The sequence below is a fragment of the Nilaparvata lugens genome, chromosome 6 (assembly GCF_014356525.2).
Source record: "Nilaparvata lugens isolate BPH chromosome 6, ASM1435652v1, whole genome shotgun sequence".
Classification (NCBI taxonomy): domain Eukaryota; kingdom Metazoa; phylum Arthropoda; class Insecta; order Hemiptera; family Delphacidae; genus Nilaparvata; species Nilaparvata lugens.
The window spans coordinates 23,777,786-23,800,357 of NC_052509.1; the positions used below are offsets into that span (position 1 = coordinate 23,777,786).

The window sequence follows — 22,572 nt, forward strand, 5'->3', positions numbered from 1 at the left end:
ATTGGGTACTGCTACTTCAATCAGAGCTATTCCTGGGAATATTATATTACTAGCCGTCAGGCTCGCTTAGCTCGCCATATCCGTTTGGCCAGACGTTTAGTCTGGACCCCCGACTGAATCATCCTAACATATGATAAAAATAATATTTTTATGTCATATTATGACATAACATTTCAAATTTGGTAGGTGTGTTCAGTTGGCCCTTTATAGGCGCAATAAGAACGGATTTGGAAAAATTTCCAAAGATCGCCCAAAATCTGCGTTTTTAGCGTTTTCTCAGCTTTATCGAGAGCAAATGAACAGAAAATGTTCAAATTTACTGCAGAAGCTCAGCTGGGGTGCAATTTCATTTCATTTCATTTTTTCATCCCACTGACCACCTATGAAAGGGGTATAAGGATTTGTCAATTATAATCTAAGTCGTCAATCTTTGCATTCTATAATGCAAAAAGAATTCCTCACTGGAATAAGGACAAACCTGTAACAACTCCTCCCTCACCTTAATTATGAACTTTTCATCTGTAAGAGCTTTTATGCGTGTTGGCAATGAATTATAAAGCCGAATTCCTGCACTCTTTACCCCCCTCTCATATATACCAGTTCGATGAATGTCGTCTATGAGGTTTTGTCTATATCTGGTATTGTATGAGTGAAACAGCTCTCCTGTATTGAACCTATCTTTATTCCTATCAATAAAACAAAGAGCCTCTAAAATATATACACCTGGTGATGGGAGAATCTTCAACTCTTTGAAATAATCTCTACAACTTTCTCTAATAGATTCACCCACCATCACTCTAACTGCCCACTTTTGAATCCTAAATATATGTATTGCATGAGTTGAATTGCCCCAAAATATAACACCGTATGAAAGAAGAGAATGGAACACAGCAAAATAAACACTTCTAAGCGTTCTTGCATCCAGCAATTTTTTCACGGTTCTTAGAACAAATGCTGCTGAGTTTAGTTTGCTTTTTAGCTGGTCTAAATGAGGTCCCCAGGAGAGTTCAGAGTCCAGCACTATACTCCAAGTACCTTTGCCTCGTTTGCTGAACCTATGTTTCCATCTCTCGTATCCAATACTGCTTCCCGAGCCGTCCTGAATGGAATCTGCATAGTCTTATTGTAATTTAGTACCAACATATTTGAGGCCAGCCATTCTTCTAGTTTCTGAAGAGCTCTTCTACTTTCAGATTCCATATCATGCTGACTGTTACTTTTCAATAAAATACTTACATCATCAGCGTATAAAACACAGTGTGCTGGCTCAAGGTGTGGTGGCAAGTCGTTAATATATAGATGGAAAAGCAAAGGACCAAGGACTGATCCCTGAGGGACCCCACTCCTCGCCTGTAACCATTCCGACTGATACACAAAAGGGTGAGACTGTATTTCCACCCACTGATGTCTCTCATCAAAGTATGATACGAACCACTTGAGAACCTTGCCTTCAAAACCATATAATTTCATCTTTTTCAATAAAATTTCAATGTTTACAAGATCGAAAGCTTTGGAAAGATCTGCAATCAGGCCACATACCCTGGATCCTCCATCCACAGAATTCAGCACTTCATTTATAAAAGAAAAAAGCGCATCACCTGTAGAAGTGCCGGGCCTGAATCCAAACTGTTTAGGGGACAGCAGTTTTAACTTGTTCAAGTACTTTCTTAATCTGTGGAGCACTACGTATTTGAATATCTTTAGAAATACAGGTGGATTGGCAATCGGTCTGTGATTTTCAGGAAGCTTGTGGTTACCTTTCTTATATAAATGGGGACTATACAAATACAAATACAAATTGTTTTTATTCTGATTCAAAAATCAAATACATACAAAATTTCAAATACATCAAACATCAAAAATGGAAATAAAATACAAAGTGCACTGAAGAAATTGTATAAAATATAATTTATGTAATAAGGCTTTCTACGTGTATGATGTATTATGAAAAAAAACAAAGCTTTTCTGAAACAGAATATTTCTAGCTTGCTGTAAGCATAAAATGCTTAACGCGTGCAAGCAGGAGTGCTTATACTATAATTGAATAAAATCAGAAAGAAGAAAAAAAAAATTTTTTTTTTTTGGCAAAAAAAAATGAAAACACACACTCACACATTCACTCACCTCTCATACATTTCCAGTTTGGGCTTAATTACTTTTTGATATGATTTTCAACAACTATAATAATTATTATGTCGAAAACTAAGAAAGAATAAAAAACATGTGTTCTAAACAATCAGGCAAGATATTTCTAAGCCATTTAAGAATGTAATATTTGAACATTTTCCTATTATCAATTCTCTTTGCCTCAAAAGGTAAATTATTGAAAAATTTCGGACCTAGAAATACAAACGATTTCTGGAAACAAGTGGTATATGACCTGGGAAGCCTTAGCAGATCAGAAGTGACTCTCCTAGTTTGATAATTTGTTCTCTCCCTGAAAAGTGCCTGACCACTGTTTCCAGACATTACAAAGAATAGGTATAAAACTTTGAAAACATATATGTATCTTAGAGGCAAGCATTTTATATCTTGAAAAAGGGGAAAGGCATGTTCATATCTTCCTGATTTTTTAACAGCTCTGACAATAGATTTTTGTAAGGTTATAAGTGGTCTCAAGTGGGTAATGTAAGTAGAGCCCCAACAACTTATTCCATAATTCAGTTTAGAGTCAACAAGAGCAAAGTATAACTGTCTAAGAATGGTGGTTGGAAGAATCTTATTTAGAAAATAGAATTTTCTCAGGATATGTAAAAGATAATTTTTAACATAACGTATGTGTAGAGACCAGGTAAGCTTCTCATCTAATGTAACACCTAAATATTTGATGGAGTCAATTTGCGTGACAACTTGACAGTTACAATTATTCCGCAAACAATCAACGTGGAACTTCAAACCAGATGGTAAATTCCAGCTTGACGACAGTGTGAACAGAATATACTTGGTCTTTGACAGGTTAAGAGTCAGATTATTGTGTTTGAACCACAACAACAACCTATCAACATCAGTCTGCATCACACTCTCCAAGTCCAAACCATCCAACCCACAATATGCAAAAGCAGTGTCATCTGCGAATGACACTGGCACACCATTGTAGTTACATGAGAAAAGGTCATTTATGAATACAAGAAATAGGATTGGCCCAAGGACCGATCCTTGTGGTACACCACAATCTACTACCTGGACCTCACTCTTCACACCTCCTATGACAACATATTGCACCCTTTCTTTCAAATAGGATGAAAACCACATATGTGCAACACCTCTGATACCAGCATTATATAGTTTGTCCAGCAGAATTGTGTGGCTTACTGTGTCGAATGCCTTTTTTATATCCAGGAATAATCCTGCAACACAGTTCGCTGGTCTGGAGTTAATGCCAGAATATATAGCTGTCATGAAAGTATGAAGAGCCATCTCCGTATTCATCAACTCACGAAAACCAAATTGGTTTTTATAAAAAAAGTTACATGAGTTGAGAAAATCAAGAATCCTTTTTCTCATTACCTTTTCTAACAGCTTAGAAAAAATTGAAAGTAAGGATATAGGTCGATAGTTAGTTAATTCTGATCTAGAGCCAGATTTGAATATGGGTACTACCTTGGCCAATTTCATCCTGGAAGGAAATATACCTGTAGAAAGACTGCAATTGAATATATCTACCAGAATTGGGACTACAGACATAGCAACTGACTTCAATAGTCCAGAAGATATGTCATCGTCCCCTGGAGCTTTACCGGATTTTAATTCCTTTATGTACATCAAGATTTCATTGAAAGTGACAGGCTCAATGAATATAGATCTTTGACAAGTGGTTTTTGTAAAATTTTCATTATAACTCTCTACATCACTGACAACTAATTACCTGATGAGGCTGCAATATCTTTAGAAATATTTACAAAAAAATTATTAAAAGGTTTGACAGAGTTTGATGGTCACTGACAATCTCACTCCCGTGCTCAATTTTTAGTTCATCGAGACTTCCTTTTTTTGGTCTCCCACACAGCTTATTCAGAACTACCCATTTTTGACGTGGAGCTAATAAATTTATTGTGGCGTAGTACTTCTCTTTTTCGATTTTGATCCAGGTCTTTATTTTTTTAGAAAAAGTTTTAAATTCATTTTTTCCATTTTTATTTTCGGGATTCCTTTTTACTTTTTTGAATAGCTTATCACGGGAGTGAATTGCTGTGCATAAACCATTTGTCATCCATGGTTTAAGCTTTCTTACTTTTACTGATTCAGTTGATGTAATTTCAATTTTATTTTTGGAACATTCAATATAATTTGCAAATGTCTCAAGAAAATTGTTGAACTTATAATCAACATTATTATTAAATAATACGTCACTCCAATCATGAGACATCAGCATGTTATTAAGACTATGAAAATCTATTTTAAATTTATTACTATTTGAATTATCGTTATATCTTACGGTATTTGATCGGAGAGTCAGGGACACAGCTCTATGATCACCTATTAAGGTTTCAATTACTGCGCCCCTAACAAAATTTGTGAAGGTCCGCGATCTAATAAGACATGGTCAATTAGAGTTGCCGTTGTTTCAGTTACTCTGGTAGGTATGTTGATTACTGGTTCAAAGCCATAACAACTGAGAATTTCTAAGTAGCTGTCAACTTTATTATCATCATTGATAAGAATATTGATATTGACGTCTCCTATCAAGACAGTATCGCAGGTTGTTGAACGAGCTACAACTGAGTCAAGACTTGAAAGAAATCTATCACAGTCAAAGCCATGCCATCGATAAAGACAAATCAGATTGAAATTGTAATTTGATAAGGCGCACTGTAGATACAGTACATCCGCACCGCTCAATTCACAGTCGGTCAAATTACAACTGAAATCAACTAGTTTGCTGGAATAATAAACTACAATACCAGTGGCTCTAGTAAAAGTAGAAATATGTGAATAAAATTCATATCCTTCAATAAAATAATGCGATACCTGATCATCTGTATCCAACCACACTTCAGATAACACAACTATTGCAGGCCTTACATTCCAACAGCTCAAATAAGTTACAAATTTATCAAAATTACTGCTTATGCCTTGTATGTTTTGATGAAGAATTGTCAAATTATTACTTTGTGGAATATGAGAGATATTAACTTCATCAATACTATTCAATAGCACACAGTTATCTTCTTCATTATTCATCATGAGTGAAATATGTGTACTCGTATTTTAGAGAATTGGTGGAAAATCTGGTAAAAAAGCTAAATTCAAAAACCCTCATTGGAAAACTCACACACACTCACGCACACACCAAGAAAAAAAATAAACATAAAAAACAATATATTCCTCAAACCTGTGTGATGGAACCTACCATTTAGAATAAGGAATAAAGAGATTCGATTTATATAGTCGTTAACTAATATTTCAAATAATAAGGTTTCATTAATTGTTTAGATTAATCTTAACATGGCTTATACAACTCATTAATCAGTTCAAATAAGCAAATTAAATTATTAAATTTAGAATACGTCACTTGAACCTGGGCTCTTCAGAAAAAAAACGCATTCTTATGGATTAATTTCAAAGTAAATTAGGCTACCTATATAAGTATTCTCCACATAATTTGATATTAAGTGAATATTCGCACAAAAAATCATTAATCGATACCAAATATGAATGCCAAAAAATAAAATAAATATAGTGAATAGAATGAATAAAAACTTTTTCAGCTTTTTCTGCTCTTTATATGATAGAAATTATATCCTAATTGAAGTTTAAAGTTATTTAACATGAATAATGTCCTGAACTTAATGGCATTGAGAAAAAAAATGTTCATCATCATTACACTTCCAGGAACTGAGTTGTAACCAAAAGTTAATTTTGAATGATCTGATGATAAAGTCAATAGAAGTAAAAATAATAGTTACAACACTTTAAGCTTTTGTGACTTCCTATTAGAGTTAATTTCAGTTCCGCTTTTGACCTGCCTCACTCCTGGATGAAATTTTTTAGTGAGGATTCACGCACTATTTGTTTAGCCGGAGACGCCGCATCCTTTCTCACAAATATTTTTCCACTCTTTACCCAGACGTAAGTAAGCTTGCCATTTTTCCTGAGTTCTTTGGCCTTTCCAAGCAATTGTTTATTTATCGGAGACAAATGTTCATTGATGTAGACAGCTGACTTAGGAAGCCCAAGACCAAGATCGCTTGAATTTATTCCCCTTTTCTTCTTTGCCGCTTCAAGCCATGCAATTTTGATTTTTCTTGCGACAAACTTGACGATGATATTGAAGTTACCCCTGGTGTTTGGTACCCTGTGCGCTATAGCAATATCATCGTCTTTGTATGGAACTCCAATAGCCTTAGCAACAGCCCCCAGTACACTATAAATATTTTCACTATCAGTCTGTGGCACACCAGTGATTTCTATATTTTCAATCCTCGATCTTTGTTGAAGAAAATTAATCTCCTCGCGCAGCTGACAGTTTTCTTTTGCTTGTCCTGCGATAGTTGCCTCCATTTCCGGTGCCTTTCATCGATCTTCGCGGAAAGTTCATCAAATCTCGAGTTAATGTCAACACTAGATTTTTTTAAAGCTTCGACGTCAGTTGTAAGAGTTTGAATCTTAGGTTCGAACCGAGAGATAAGCTCCGTACGCAGTTCAGTAATCGAATCTAATATTTTATTCAACTTGGCATCAATACTATTACCATCCGAACCACCTATACATTCGTCACACTTCCAGGTTGATCGTGCTTGATTGTTCATTTTTTTGAACTTATCAGAACTCCCAAGCCTCGTACAGTTCGCATGAAAAACACCTGCACACTTACTGCACTTTATACCTTCGCTGGCATTTGCAAAGCTCGTATTACACTTACTACAATCTGCCATATTAATAAGAGTCAAACCGAAAAATTATATTATTATACACTTTTCTCAATCTACTTTGGATAATTATAATACGTTAGCAGGTTCCACACACAAGTCAGAAACTCATTAATTTATCATGTCCAAACTGAAATTCACGTTTAACCAAAAACTGAGAGTTACGGCCACTTTATCTAGTGGCAGATAACGGAGCAACGAAAAACACGACCGTTCTCTTTCACTTCTCGATAAACACTGACTACCCTAGAATATTTCAACTTTAACGGTACACAGCCGGCTTTCATTGATTCATTAAAGATATAAGTCAGAGGTTCAATTATATGTTCGGCTGTTTGCTTTACTAGATAGTTTGAAATATTGTAGTGATCATAGGATTTTTTATTTTTTAATGATTTAATTATCTTTCTGAGTTCTGTTCTACTTATTGGATCAAATTCTTTCAAGTGGAAAGTGCGCGACTGTCGATGAACACTGCTAAAGAACTTTAAAAATTCATCTACTTCAGTATATTTACAGATAGATTGTTGTAATAATGTTGTGTTAGAAGGAATTTGAAATAATGCCAAAGATACGCCCAAAATTAGCGTTTTCTCAGCTTTTCTTCGTTTCCTCACCTTTTTCAATAATTGATGGAAATATATTTAAAAAAAATCAGTACACAGGTTTAGCTGAGGTGTAAGAATTTTGTTCGCCAAAGATACGCCGATATAGTAACAGGTGTTTTTCGAGATCAGATTGACATAATACGTTCAGATTCGGTACAGAGGTTCCGCTGAGGTCTACATGCAGGCGAGCGAAGCGAGCCCGCTGATCTTTTTGGACAATCTAGTCGGGGGTCCAGAATTCGGTACAGAGGTTCCGCTGAGGTCTACATGCAGGCGAGCGAAGCGAGCCCGCTGATCTCATTTTTGGCTTTTCAGTCGGGAGTCCAGGGGGCGGAGCCCCCTAGCTAGTCGGATATGGCGAGCGAAGCGAGCCTGACGGCTAGTCATATAATATAACCAAGGTACTTCAAATATTTTACCGAGCACTAGAATTTCAAAATAGATTAGTGGACATCTACATACTTCAATAAACATTATTAATAACATTAAACATACGGTATTTAAGAAAAATTTGAAAATTATCTTTGTTTATCAATTGCGAATTTTAATGAAATAATTTATTTTCACCCATTCCAATAATTTATTTCACCCATTTATTTTTACCCTGTATTGGCGGGTAGTGTAAGTCTTCTCAACTTCATTACAATAGTTATTATTGAGAACTTAATACTCTTTACTCCAAGCACAAATCATAGACAATCTTATGTTTCATCTCATCAATATTCCTCAAATAAAAAAAATATGATACAATGGAGCAAGATTTCTTTGAAAGACATTGCTGCTAGATCTCTCAGTTCATAAAAAAACATAGAAAATAATAGAAAAAACCAATGATTAGACTGAAAACTATATTTTCTAGATTCTAGTAGAGGTTAGAGTGTTGGAAGTTTTTGAAACGAAACTGTGCCGGTGAGCTGAAGCATGTTGATTGTAGCCAAGCAAGTAGGCCTACCGATTCTCAAATAGGCAGTGGTTGTTGGACGAGAGCCCAAATTCCTAGTCTTACGTTTTGAAAATCGTCCATTCACACACAAACACATCCTCGCCTCACATACACTACTCTTTTTTATCTTTCTCTTATTCGACTCTCTTCAACTCACTCCCCCTCTTTCCTACTCTTAAACCAACGTGATATCTTCTTTCTCATCAGCTCGTCAAATTTAGCAGCGTGGATAACTAACTAACTACATGCTACAGCTAACGCCCATCACTAAATGTCAAGTATGCATCCGATTCTCTTTCACAAGCTAAATGACCTGTGTTTTTTATGAACTGATAGAACTCGCAGTAATGTCTCTCAAAGAAATCTTACCCCATCGTGTCATAAATTTCTACATGATTCCGCTTCCTTTTCTACATGAAATTCGGTAGAGCATGTCCTCTGGGTGAGCATGTCCCTCTGGACGTTTGAGGTGCCTTTTCAGTTTAGACTCTTTGGAACTAGGCGTGACAGGTTCTCGTTGTTTTTTGTTTAGTCACTGTTGAGGAGTACTGTCGATTCACCTAGTTTCAGGTGCCCTCCTTCAATGTGAGAAGAGTTAGGACCTTTCATATCCCAAGGTCAACAACTTTGCATAATTATTGCTCTCCATTAAACAGAGCACTGAGGCTTTTCAATGATTTTTGTGATGGAGTTGATGTACATGGCCATGCCAGTGAGGCTAGAAGGCGAATTGTTGAGGCTGTTGTTCACTGAATACATCAATCGCAGTCTTTGGGATAAAGTCAGTTGCTCTGATGATCTCTCTCTTATTTTTAGAAATATATTTTCCCTTATTCCCCCCCCCCCTATTATAGGTAAAGAAAGGTAAATTCCCCCATGCCTATTATTACTAAGCCTATTATTATAGATATATAACTTCCTACTATGATATAACTCACTCACATTTTCTCTGGTTTTTTTCTCTCTGAAGCATGCATTGTAAATTATTTTTGCACAAGAATCTTTTGTTCAATAATACTAGTCTCTCTTTCAAACTAGTAATTCTTAGATTTTCTACTTTCTTCAAATTTACATGATTGTTTATGTAACACTTATATTATATTTAGTATAGCTTGACTTGTTAACCTCAATACCTATTTTCTTTTCTTTGCTTCATAATAATGTTTCCCAATTTATTTATCCGTAGCTTTTAATTACATTTAACATAATTCAATTTCTGTATTAATATTAGTTATTTTTATTTTAATCAATCTCTACTTTCACATGCCTTCCATTCACCATGCTTATATTCATACCGTATGCTATTTATACCTAATTGCTTCACAGCACACACTGTATGAATGTAGTATCATAATATTATCTTCCGTATCTTTCATTGTATTATCATTTATTTTTAATTTCTTACATGTTCATTTTGTTGGTAAATAGTAGTGAAGACTGATTTGGGCGTAATGCCTGTAGTCTTCCTTGACATTGTAAAAAAATAAATATTTTTTTTATTTGATGAACATTGATGAGATATTCAATTAATTCAATTCAATTCAATTCAATTTATTTATCCTTTTTACAACATAGTTATTGTACAAAGTAGTTATGAAATAAATAACTTAAAACTAAAACAAAATAACTTAAAATAGCAGGTTAACAAAAACACGGAAGGTCCCTGCAAAGGCAAAGCCTGTGCGCAGGGGCCGAGTGTTACAAAAAACTACAGAACCAAAGTGAAAGCATAAAACAAAATTATAAATTATAAGTATGAAATTTGTATAATAAAAAATCTCGAGAATACAGACAATTAACAAGAAATAATGAGCTTATTTAAGAGAAAAAAAGAGTTGAAAGGTGAACAGTTACAAGAAATCGAACAAATCAGTAGAGTTATGCGATGTGATCCATTGACTTATTTCGTTAGAAAGATTTCTGGTCAAATTGTTAGAGATAAAATGATCAAGTATTACGTTAACAAGTTTATGGACAATGTAATTGAACTGCCTTCTACAAATGGATAAAACTGTATGATGAGATTCGAAAGTGATGGATGAGGGACGAAGATTGTACGGTGATAAACGGAGATTGAAAATATTACTATGCTTATTCATGTAGATTATCAAGTTTTTCGTGTGAAGCTGCCTGACAGTCAGCACATTCAGTTCCCTGAAAAGATTGTCACTAGGGAAACGTCTGGGCTTTCCAAGAATTGCCTTTAATAAGGTCTTCTGAATAACAATTATCTTATTCAAGTGATTCATGTAGGCAGCGCCCCAAACGATAATCCCATATTGAAGAAAAGACTGGATGTAAGCACAATAAACCAATCTAGAAACGGCTATGTTACTCAATTTACTGATAGTGTAGAATTTGTTGATCCAGTGTTTAAGCTTATTACAAATGACATTGATGTGGACATCCCACCGAAGATGTTGATCAACAGTGACACCCAGATACTTGAAGAATTTTTCTCTACCTAATTTTGGACAACTACAATCTGATGAATCTGAAAGGTTACAATCAGGACTATGAATATGAATATGAGTGAGATCAAGCGGCAAACCAACAACATTCGGTGAAAAGGCTAAAAATACACTTTTCTTTGCGTTGAGGGTAAGAATATGCTCATCTAACCAGGCTTTAACAGTTCTCAATCCAGATTCAGCCCTATTTTTAACCTCTTCCCATGAATTACCAGTAAATATTAAGGCGGTGTCATCTGCAAAAGCAAGTGTCACACAGTTCTCAATATCAAGTTTGATTAAATCATTAATGTAAATGAGAAAAAGGATAGGAGATAGCACCGTGCCCTGTGGGAGACCAAAATCACTCAAAAGTCTAAAACTAGTTTTATTTTCTAAGGTAAGCTTTTGATGTCTATCACTCAGGTAACTGGTGAATAATCTGAGGGGTACACCACGAATTCCTAATTTCTCCATCTTGTTCAGTAATTTTGAATGAGGAATGGTGTCAAAGGCCTTAGCTAAATCCAGGAAAATGGCTATTGTTTTCTTATTATTAGTGAAGTTATTGGCAATTGTTTGAGTTAAGAGAGTTATAGAATCAATTGTATTTTTGTTAGTCTGAAAGCCATACTGCTGTTTATGAATGACCTCGTGTTTGACTAAGTAACCAATTAATCTAGACTTGATTACTTTTTCCATTATTTTTGAGAAACCACTTAACAGGCTGATTGGGCGGTAATTGGTTGGGTCCTTAGGATCCCCCATCTTATGAAGCGGTATAATATTAGCTAACTTTAAACTAACAGGGAAGTGCCCTTCTAAAAAACAACGGTTTATTATTACTGTTAATGGTTTAACAATGTGTGGAAGTATAATTTTCAATGTTCTATTGCTTATTTTGTCAATTCCCGGAGCAGAGTTATTGTTGAGAGAGTTAATAATAGCTGATATTTCACTTTCGTTTGTGGGTGATAGGAAAAAGGAGCCATGACCATTTACAGAAGAGTTCATGAACAGATTACCATCAGATGCATTGGGATTATTACTTATCAGCTTTTCAGCGAAAGTTTTACCTACTTCAACAAAATGACGATTTAAGATGTCTGCATCAATTTTAGGAACAACCTTTTTACGGCACTTACCCAATAATTCATTCAACGAGTCCCAAACTCTCCTAATATTGTTTTTATTCTGATCAATCTTGTTTTTATAATAGTCGCATTTACACTGTTTTAATAATTTATTAAGCATATTTCTGTAAGAGATGTATTCGGCTTTTAATATTACATTAGAAGGCTGTTTAGAGAGCTTTTTAAAAAGTTTATCGCGTTTAGCAATTGCCACAATAAGTCCCCTGGTGATCCAAGGCTTCAAAGGTTTTAATCTATGTGGAATATGTACTTTAACTGTAGCCTGTTCTACATGGGATGAAATCTTGTCAGTCAGAAAAAGCATTTGATCATCCAAGTGTAAATTAGGGCTTAACACCTCACTCCAATTTTCTTTTTGAATAGAAGACAATAATTTATCATAATCAACTTTATTGTAATAATTAATAGGTTTGTCAGACCCATCAATATCAGCCGCAAGATCAACGTGAACACTAGTACAAAAATGATCAGTTATATTAGTTTTCATAATAGAGCTGATAACATTATCAGAATTGAACGAAGAGTTCTTGAAAAAAATGTGATCGATACATGATTCAGTATTGTTATAAATTCTTGTAGGTTTATTTATGTAGGATTTCAAACCATTTAACGATAATATTTCAAAATATTCACTGGCTAAATTAGTATTTCTATTCAAATGAATATTCATGTCACCAGCGAATATTACGTTAGATTTATTCCTTAGATTTAACAAACAGTCATTCAAGCTGTTCAGAAAAATATCAACATTGGATGAAGGCGATCTATAAACAGCGATAACAGTTATCTTTTCGCTAATTCCTGGCACTTGTACATCCAAACAAATAGAGTTGGCTTCATTAATCTCACAATTCAGCTCATCTACAATCAAGTTACTTTTAAAAAATATACAGATTCCGTTACATTTATTGATTTTTCCTATTTTATTAATTACTGAATAACCATTTAGGTTAAAATTGAATTCATCATCATCGACCACCCAAGTTTCACTAAGAATTATAATATGAAAGTCAATTGAACAATTACTAATTACGTAAGAGAACTGATCGAAGTTTTTTTTCAAACTTCTAATATTTAAGTGGATGACATTAAAAAAAGAGTTGCATTCTCTATTACCAAACAACTCAGTTCGACACTGGAAAATATTCTCAATTTCAATAGTATTGTAACATTCGAGGGAAATATGTTCGTCAACGTCATTGACAAGAACCATACTTAAAAAAAGTAAGAAAGAAGAAAGAAGAAAGAAGAAAACGGAAAGTTAAGAAGATATGAAAAAGCTTAGAAGAAGCCAACATATGCACGTTGAGTCTCCACAATCTTATCGTAATGATTCATATTAGAGAGAGAAAAAAGATGACCATATCTGATGCAAATAAAATCAATTATAAAATAACGAAACTACCGTAGTTACCTCGGCAAAATATGAAAACTAAACTTAGAAATCCTAATCTCCAACCAGACACTCACGCATCAAGAAATCCTGATTACTAATAATAAAAAGATGTTTTATAATGAAAATAATAATAAATATGTTTTATAATAAAAATAATAGAAGCTTTATAATAAAACTAATAGAAAATACTCGTTGAGTAGTTTAACAGAAAAATCAAGACACCCAGGACGCGAGCACAAGTTGAAGAGAGAATAATAAAGAATTTTAAATACTAGAAAAAAAAATTAATTAAACAAAATTGGCTATAGATATAGATACCTTAATCATGTAGTAGACTAGGGCACAAACACTCACTCACTTTCATTCATACGAATGCGAGCTTTGGAGAACTGAGAGACCGTTTTCCCATTCTTTTTCCAAAACACAACACCATCTCGACTCCACACATTTTTAAATCCAATCTTGATACACAAATCTTTGAAAAACGTACGTCTTTTCATGGTAAGGTCCTCATGAATGGAGAATCCCGTACCCTTCAAATTTCGTCTGCCCGTGATGACTAAGTTTCGCTTTTGGTAGCTGACAAATTTGATGAGAATTTGTCTGTGAACCACACGAGTAGAAGACGAGTCATCAGCAGCAGGAGGGTGGAGGTGGGAGGTGGAGATAAAACTCATAAGATTGTCTATGATTTGTGCTTAGAGTGAAGAGTATTAAGTTCTCAATAATAACTATTGTAATGTAGTTAAAAAGACTTAGGCCCGCCGCGAAGTAGACCCACGCTAATCCACGAAAAGCAACCCACGCCGTGGGATGTTTTGTAAACCATTGCTATAGAATTATTCATAATCTATCAGCTGACAAGTGGATTATCCATTGCATGTATTATTATCATTACATAGATGGCTCCAGAAGCCTAGCAGTGGTTTACAAAACATCCCACGGCGTGGGTTGTTTTTCGTGGATGATCGTGGGTCTACTTTGCGGCTGGCCTTACACTAGCTAATGCAATACGCCAATACACTGATCTCTCTACACTGATCGTTGATAAAAAATTAAGAATTCACTTTCAACATTTATGCTTATATCAATCATGAAAACATGCATTCATCTATCAGTTATTAAATGGCGTATATCCTGTCACCCAAATGATGAGACTATAGCCAACCGCACGAAAATAATCCGATGGAAATTGAAACAGAAGAGTGCAACGTTATCAAATAAGAGTTGATCAACATTGTCAACAGCTGATTTATACATGTGAATTTATTAATATGATATCTGTGCCAATTCCCATCAGACTATTTTCGTGCGGTAGATTATAGTATTCATTCACGTTTGAAATATTGATTTATAATAATTCAATCAGCTAATGCAAATATTAATTTATTGAATGCGCAGTTTTAAGCTGCCATCTGATATCATGACGAGACTAGAATGCGGCAGTATTCTACTAGTATTGAGCAATCAATATTCAACAATGATAATATCGTAAATTGGTGAATTTTTAATATTCAGCAATGTAGCTCTTAATGATTTGGGAAAATCTTATAAAAAGGTATACGTTTGTCACAACCATTCGTTCATTGGTTGTTCACTGTGAAACGCTTGTGGAGATTATTATTGGTTTGATGTGGTTGTTTCTTTCAATGCGAAAACTCATGACGAATAATCTGTTACATCAAAAATTGTCACAACTGACAGATGAGACAATCTCTAGTCTCAATTCAAGTTGAAAAAAGATAATGTTTGACAATAATAGTGTATAAGAATCATTACTTTGCACTATTACTAGCAACTTCACTTCATTAGGGAAGAAAAACAGATTTTTCCCAATAAAAGAGAATATGAGAGAATGTTGAAATATCAATATTGATTTCTCTAATAAAGCTTGCTTGGATAAGAGACAAACAAATATACGAGATAAACTAATGTAGAAATATTCTTTTCTCTATGCTGGGGTCTTAATGGGTCACAAAGCAAAGAGAAGCAGATGCATGTTGTAGGGCTGACGTCTAGACTGGAAGCAGACGCGTGCCCCGATGTCACCACCCTACTGCCATCTGGTGTAGGCCTACCATACACGTCACATAAATAACCAATTCTCACCCACAAATAGATTCGCACCTTACTTGAAAGGAAGAAGTATTCAATTATAATTATGATGTTTTATGTCTCTGCAGTTCTTCAGAATAGAGAGAAACACAAAGGACGAATATTTGATTAAAAAATGAGTGACCAGGCAACATTAGTTTGAGATGGAGCCAAATGGATTCAGAATTGGAATCCATTATTCTTATCGCTTCCAATGGAATCCATCTTCAAATTAAGATTAGTTGATTAGAGCCTGGAGAGTTAGAAAACTTGAAGAACTGTGACACCAGCAGACTCGATCCAGTCAGTTTACTCGATACTCATTTATTCCCTTAATTGAAATTTGTTCAATCAAACAACATATAACATCAACATTGGTTCAAATTATATTTGGAATCTTATGATGAAATAGTGAAAATCGGATTTCATTTCCACCAAATTCAATTAATTATTGTTTCTTTATTATCTTATATGAATGCATTTCAACTAAAGTTGCATTTATAATACATAATAAAGGTGCATGAATAATACATAAGTTTACCTCAGTTTATTATCATCTTTTTGTTCATATACAAAATAATTATAAGTATTTTTCTGGTTCAATTTTTTATGCTGGGACTCCCATATAGCCTTTGCCTCGGGAGTACCTAATTATTTCCTTTCAGATGTTTGTGTGTGCAGAAGTGATATTTTTTTCGCGACATTAGATATGTACAGACTTTTGTATCACTTAACTATTCATACAGTGTAATTCATATTATTTTATATAATTGTGTTTTGTTCTTTTGTATACATCTTAATGGAAATAAAAGTTATTATTATTTTCGTTTGTGCGTAAACTTATGCTGTTGACGAAGACAAGCATTGTTGACATTCATATTGTCCAAATTTGAAACAGCTGATCAAATAACTTTTCATTATTTGTGTTTATTGTTCAAGAATCAAAACATTTCTAATAATATCAACATATTGCAATTTAGAAGAATAAACTCAACCTCCCCTATTAAAACATAACTGAACATAATCCTAAAGGTTATTTAGACAAACTGAAATTTACCCAATCTGAGAACCTCACCCTGTCGTGGTCGACGACGGCATTTCCGCACAAACGAAAGCCCAGCTCAAGCATTAGGAGCCTTGTAGTTATACTTTAAATTCATAAAAGCATTTTTTCAAACATGATTCAGCGTGAGTGATTAAAATGATTTTGAAGGTTGGTCGTCGCCTCATTTCCCTTCTTATATCATCATTTCCCTCATTTCAATTGATCTTTGCCACTGAAATAAGATATTTATTTGTTATATTAATAATTGTGTCTCGAAAAACTTGTTATCTCCAGAATCAGAGAGCTACCTACCATTTAGCATTTCCAGAACTTTTAATTAAAATATTTCAGGTTTCTTCTAATTATACCCCTCATCTACAACATCACAGCAGCGTAGACCTAATGAAAATTCAAGACTCATTACAGTCCTCCCTTGCATGAATAATTTATTATCAAGATTGTGTCTGGGTGTGCTTGTCAGCGTCTACAGTCACCTGTTGATGAGCTAATAGCCGCAGTGCGCGGCCCAGTCAAGCCATAGCAGCACAACATTAGTGGCGCTTCTCTCCAAGTGGCGCCACTTTCATGTAACGAGCTCTTCATTTGAACGGTTGGTGCTCGATCTACACCGTACTATTTGACAAACTCTGTTGGTATTACTAGGGTATGGAGTGTGAATTTCAGTTCCCTTTGGTGTAAATCATCAGTTTTTGGTATTGAAAAGATAAATGGAAGCTCTTAGGGCATTCTGAAAGTGATATACCGTATCTACTTCTCTTATAGGAATGAAGTATTTCCAATATCTTTGCGATAGTGTTTCAATCATACTAAGAATATAGAGGAGAACGAAGCCTTACTGACACTATTGTAGATGATATTATATCAACTGTCATATTCTACGAGTCAAGCAAAATCCTTCTATAGTCCCCAATTCGTTCAATAATACTACCTATTGAAAGTGGTGCTGTGTATGAATAATAATCACTTTTTAACTTGGAGGTAATTTATTTTGGAAGATTTCCGCTTGCCAGATCTGTCGAACTTTGAGTTTCAATAACTTTTGATTGAAAAGTAACGATTGAGCATTTATTGATGCATTCTGATAAAGCCATTTTTTCATGAAAAAAGTGTTAATTTTCTGTAGAGACATTATTAAAGCCTACTTTGGAGTTAACTCTCGCTTTAAAATATTCAACTCATGAATGAACTTTTCCCTCAATCTTGGTGTTAAGTGACATCTGAGATCCTCATATCCAGTATCATCAGTTGCCCTGATGGGGAACTTCTTTTAAGGTGAGTCATACATTCATCACATTGATAATAATTCAGCATTGTTTCAACTCACGAACATTTTTCAACTCTGTAAACACGCCCAAAAAGTATCATTTCCAAGCACCATCAGAACTTATGGATGTCCGAGCTTCAATATACATCTTGTTCAAGAAATTAATATCACATAACACGAATTAGAGCAACAAAGTTTATAAAAATTATGAGAGCCTTTTTATTCACATTGACATTTTCCAGCTATTGTGAGTCAATCGAAATAAATTATAATTCGAAAAGTCAATCACTCTGTATTAAATCATCAGCAGATCCAGAAATATCTCTCGTCCATTCAAATCACTATTATGATGATTAATTCATATAATCAGAAGAATTCCATTCAATCAATATTGTTCTATAACAATTATTGGATTCTTCATATGTTTTGTCGACTATTAGGTGAAAACACATCATAGAACTTTCCTGCAACATCAACTTGGACTTACTAGAATATGGAACCTTCCAAAATAACATGTTCCTTTCCAGATGATAATGCAATTGAAGGTGGAATGATTCATCGATTCAAAAGTAGCTTAGAGCAGCTATTCATTCCATAAACAATATGATCCATTCCTATTTCAGTTTTGAAAGCAATAATATTGAACCTATTCCTTCCTTATCTACTGATAAATTTTATTGTTATAACTTGATGATTGAATATTTAGTCTCAATATTACATTATTGAACAAGTAGACGTGAATCAATTTATTTAAACTTCATCCAGCTATTTTTTCTGTAAACAGTACCTGTAGACATGAACAAAGAGAGAACTATCAAAACTAATGGAATGTTTTGTTTCAATCGACAAATACAGTTGCTTGTTTGTAACAGAATAAGTCATAAATCTTCCTGATAGATTCTAAGGAGATATCGTCAAGTCGACATTTCCGTGGGTCGAGGGAAGACTCTTTTCAAAGTTTAATAATAGCTCGTTGATTACTTCCAAACTACTTCACTTCGTAGTACCTAAGTAGAGCAAGTGCTCTGATCCACTTTTTGTGATAATGTTGTACTCCTCTAATTCCTTACAAGATGATTATTCGATTACATGAGTTTTGTATGTTTTGCGTCTATTTATAAATGCTAATAACATACCTAATTGTGGTTTCGTGTCCAAAGTACTAGAGAAGTTGTGAGTTACGAGGGTTGAAGTTTCAATGATTTCATGCTCTTTGAATTTAATGATGCTCGACAGAAACAGGTCTTATCAGTGATGAACATACGGAAGTTTTCTCACCAACACAACAAACTGTAGGTGTAATGAGAACTCTCACACCTACGATAATAACTGCCAGTCGAGTAGATGGGTGCAATTCTTGGGACAGTCGGTTGACTGCAGCAATCTTCTTCATTTTATCTAATACTCCCGATTTTAAGTTGAAAACTGTTCTACTTTTTCGATATCTAATAAATTATAAGATAAATTGGGGGCGAAAAGACTTTATTTTGAATCAATATAATTTTCTCAATTGGAGTAATTAGAGAATTGAAAGTATACTCGATTCGTAAAGTTTAAAAAATAAACTTTTGAAAAACTCCACTTTAACAATATATAGTATATTGAATTAATCAATGAAAAGACTAAACTTTGTCCTCAGTGCATTTATTGTTCAAGCATCAAGAGGAGTGTACCGTTTGATGCACAATAATTATTATCAATCTCATATTAATTTAATATTGAACTATTATCATGTTGATATGATAATTGTTTCGACGATGTGAGCGTGACACATATATTTCTTGAAAAGATTTCTAAAGCTACTAAACCTTACGTGCTTCAATTCTAATTTGTAAGTGTATGAATTCTTATTCTGTCCGATATAAAGTAAATACGTGTCATAACTGAGGAGCTAATCCGATTTTGTATTACGTCTTATCATTGCGTATATCATTGATAGCACTTATCTTATTTAACTTGGCATTCATACTTTATCTGCATGACTAATTTCTAACTCTGACCTTTGATCAAATAAGTCAATAACTGGGGTCTCAACAATTACTAGCAACCCCGTCTTAAGCTTGAAAAGCCCACCATTGGAGAAAATTGGCTGAATTTAAGCTCGAAATTACTTTATTGATCTATAATTCAGAAGCTTATTGAAATCCATTCAAGAATGTTCCATATTTGGGTCAAAAGTGCTATTTCTCCACAAAATAGCTGTCAGGCTTATTTATCAGCTCGCATAAAACTCATCGGTTATTCTTCAGCCAATGTCATGATCTCCTCTATCTGGTTCTCCATGCATGGAATTGAGGTACGAGGATGATTGAAGCTCGTTCATTCAATGGATGTTTATGAGAATGGAGCTCACCTGTTTTGAAGATCATCTTTCATCATTATCAAAATAATATCCTTCTACTACCATCTTCATAATACATTGATAACAATCGTTGAATCTTTTCGTTCATTTGTAACATTGATATATGTGACTTTGATATATATGTAACTCTTAATATATATTATCATTATTAGTGGAGAATGGAACAAATCCTATTTTGTCATCGACATTATTGCCATTGTTACATTCAATTTTAATCTGGAAGATGCATGAACAATTAGTTTACAAATTCACATCTTAACAATTATGTCGCGAGCCGTGGTCATGCCACCACCATCATCAGAGACAATCTACAACACCTTCAACAATTGAAACATGAAAGTGACTTGGAGAAGTTTGTTACTGATGTCCAACAGGCAGCATGGTGTAATACTCCAGAGAATATTACCGAAGGAAAGATATCATATAAAGATATCCCATTATATAAAGCGTTTATGTTCCGAATTTCAATTGTTAACTTATGCTGATAGGGCTTAATTTAACAATTGCGGCCTAATAATTGTTTTTCGTGGAGCTATGTGACTCTGGTAATCTCTCATACTGCGTCCTTCTTACACTCTCACCCCAACAAAACAGTAATAATAGACAGTAGTCGACAGCAACCGACCTGAGTAAACGAAAAATCTGCTTGAAATTTGGAACATGAACTACCCATAAAATAGGATATCTTCTTATGCCTTTTATTATCTTTTCTTATCTATATCTATAAAAGGCTAAGTCCCGACAGACTGAAATCACACCACAGCCCAAGCTACTGAGCCTAAAAAAATTCAGAAATTTGCCCCCCGGGGATCAGGAGCAAAGGGGGGGGGTGGTCCAGGAGATGGTATATTTTCGAAAATTTTTATGCAAAATCACACTTCAGCTCAAACTAATTGGCCTAAAGACTTGAAATTTTGCACAAATATTCTTAAAGCATGCTAGACGCGCATCAAAATTTTGAGAAATTTTGCCTCTATAAGGGTTTAAAGGATGAAAAAGGTTCCTTCAAGTAAGCTTATGAACATGGTAAGGTGAACGCCATATGGAACTGAGATAATTGACACATGATATTCTACAATATTAGTCCAGTCAATATAGACATAAATAAGGGGGTGTGCTTGCAATTCATAGGAATTTAATTTGATGATTTCCTATGTTGAAATTGATTAAATGGAACTAAATGAATGATGAAATAATTTTAATGTTGGAATGACAAAATTGAACTCTGGATAAAATATTGGAATAATCTGTTACAAGTGATAAACAAACTATGCCACCACTATCACAGGTGGCGGTGGCAATCATATGATTCGCCACATTACCCCCCCCCCCCCGGGCAGACGATTTGGCCATCCGAAATTTTGAAGCTCACTTTTTTCCTGAAAAGGGTGGGAATGCTGAGGTGAGTTGTCTTGAAGGATGTATACCGGTTTCTCTGTAGATTCATCACATCCAGGAATGTGTAAACGTTCCAATGAAAGTGAAGAGTTTGTGGAGTTGATTGGTTGGTAAGCATAGACTAGAGGCTTGTGGTCTGTGTAGATAGTGAAGGGATGTCCTTTTAAGAGGTGGCAAAAATGCTGTACCGCTACATAAACAGCAAGTACCTTGCGATAGTATACTGGCCAGCAACTTTTTTCAAAGGTAACTCTTTTGTAAAGAAAGCAAGAGGTTGCCATACGCCTTTAACCAGTTATAATCATTCTCCAACCGAGTGTTTAAAACAAAGTGTTTCATCCTTGAATGTTTACTCTTCTTTCACATTCCTGAATTACATAGTACTGTCATTCATGCATGCTCATCAAGAAATATTGCTCTCTCTCAGTCCAGATGTTTGGCGGCGGTATTCAATAAGAGTGTTTTCTTTTTATTATGTTGTTCACTACTTGATTCATTCTTCAGAAGTGTAATTTTCATTTTTGTAGAAATTAAAACTTGAAAGTGTTCAATGAAAAAATTTCATCTTTTTATAGGTTAATAAAAGTTTTAAAAATACATTTTTTTAGAATTTTAAATTCTCGGCAAAAGTTATCCAATTGATGCTGTAATATTGTGAACGGTTCACGTTGAACAGAAATTTGTTCTTTATCCATCGTGGTGGATAACTTGAGTAACTAGGTAATTTTCAGGTAACTTTTACTCACATGAAATATCTGTAAAAATGCTTGCTGTTGATCACGTCGGGGTCACCAATATAGGAATTTAATTTGTTGATTTTCTTATGTTGAAATTGATTAAATGAAACTATATGAATGATGAAATAATTTCAATGTTGGAATGACAAAATTGAACTCTGGATAAAATATCGAAGTAAACTGTTACAAGTGATAAACAAACTATGCCGGTTGGAAACATCACAGGTGGCG

General features: G+C 34.3%; 1 protein-coding gene across 1 annotated transcript; it reads right to left on the reverse strand.

Moving 5' to 3' along the window:
* Positions 1-5,967: 5,967 nt before the first annotated feature.
* Positions 5,968-6,501, reverse strand: LOC120352000. The gene has a single exon (XM_039431397.1). The coding sequence runs from the start codon at positions 6,499-6,501 to the stop codon at positions 5,968-5,970; it is 534 nt and encodes a 177-aa protein (XP_039287331.1).
* Positions 6,502-22,572: the final 16,071 nt, after the last annotated feature.

Excerpts from the sequence above, each read along its gene's own strand:
- LOC120352000 (XM_039431397.1), bottom strand. The coding sequence starts at position 6,501 with ATGGAGGCAACTATCGCAGGACAAGCAAAAGAAAACTGTCAGCTGCGC.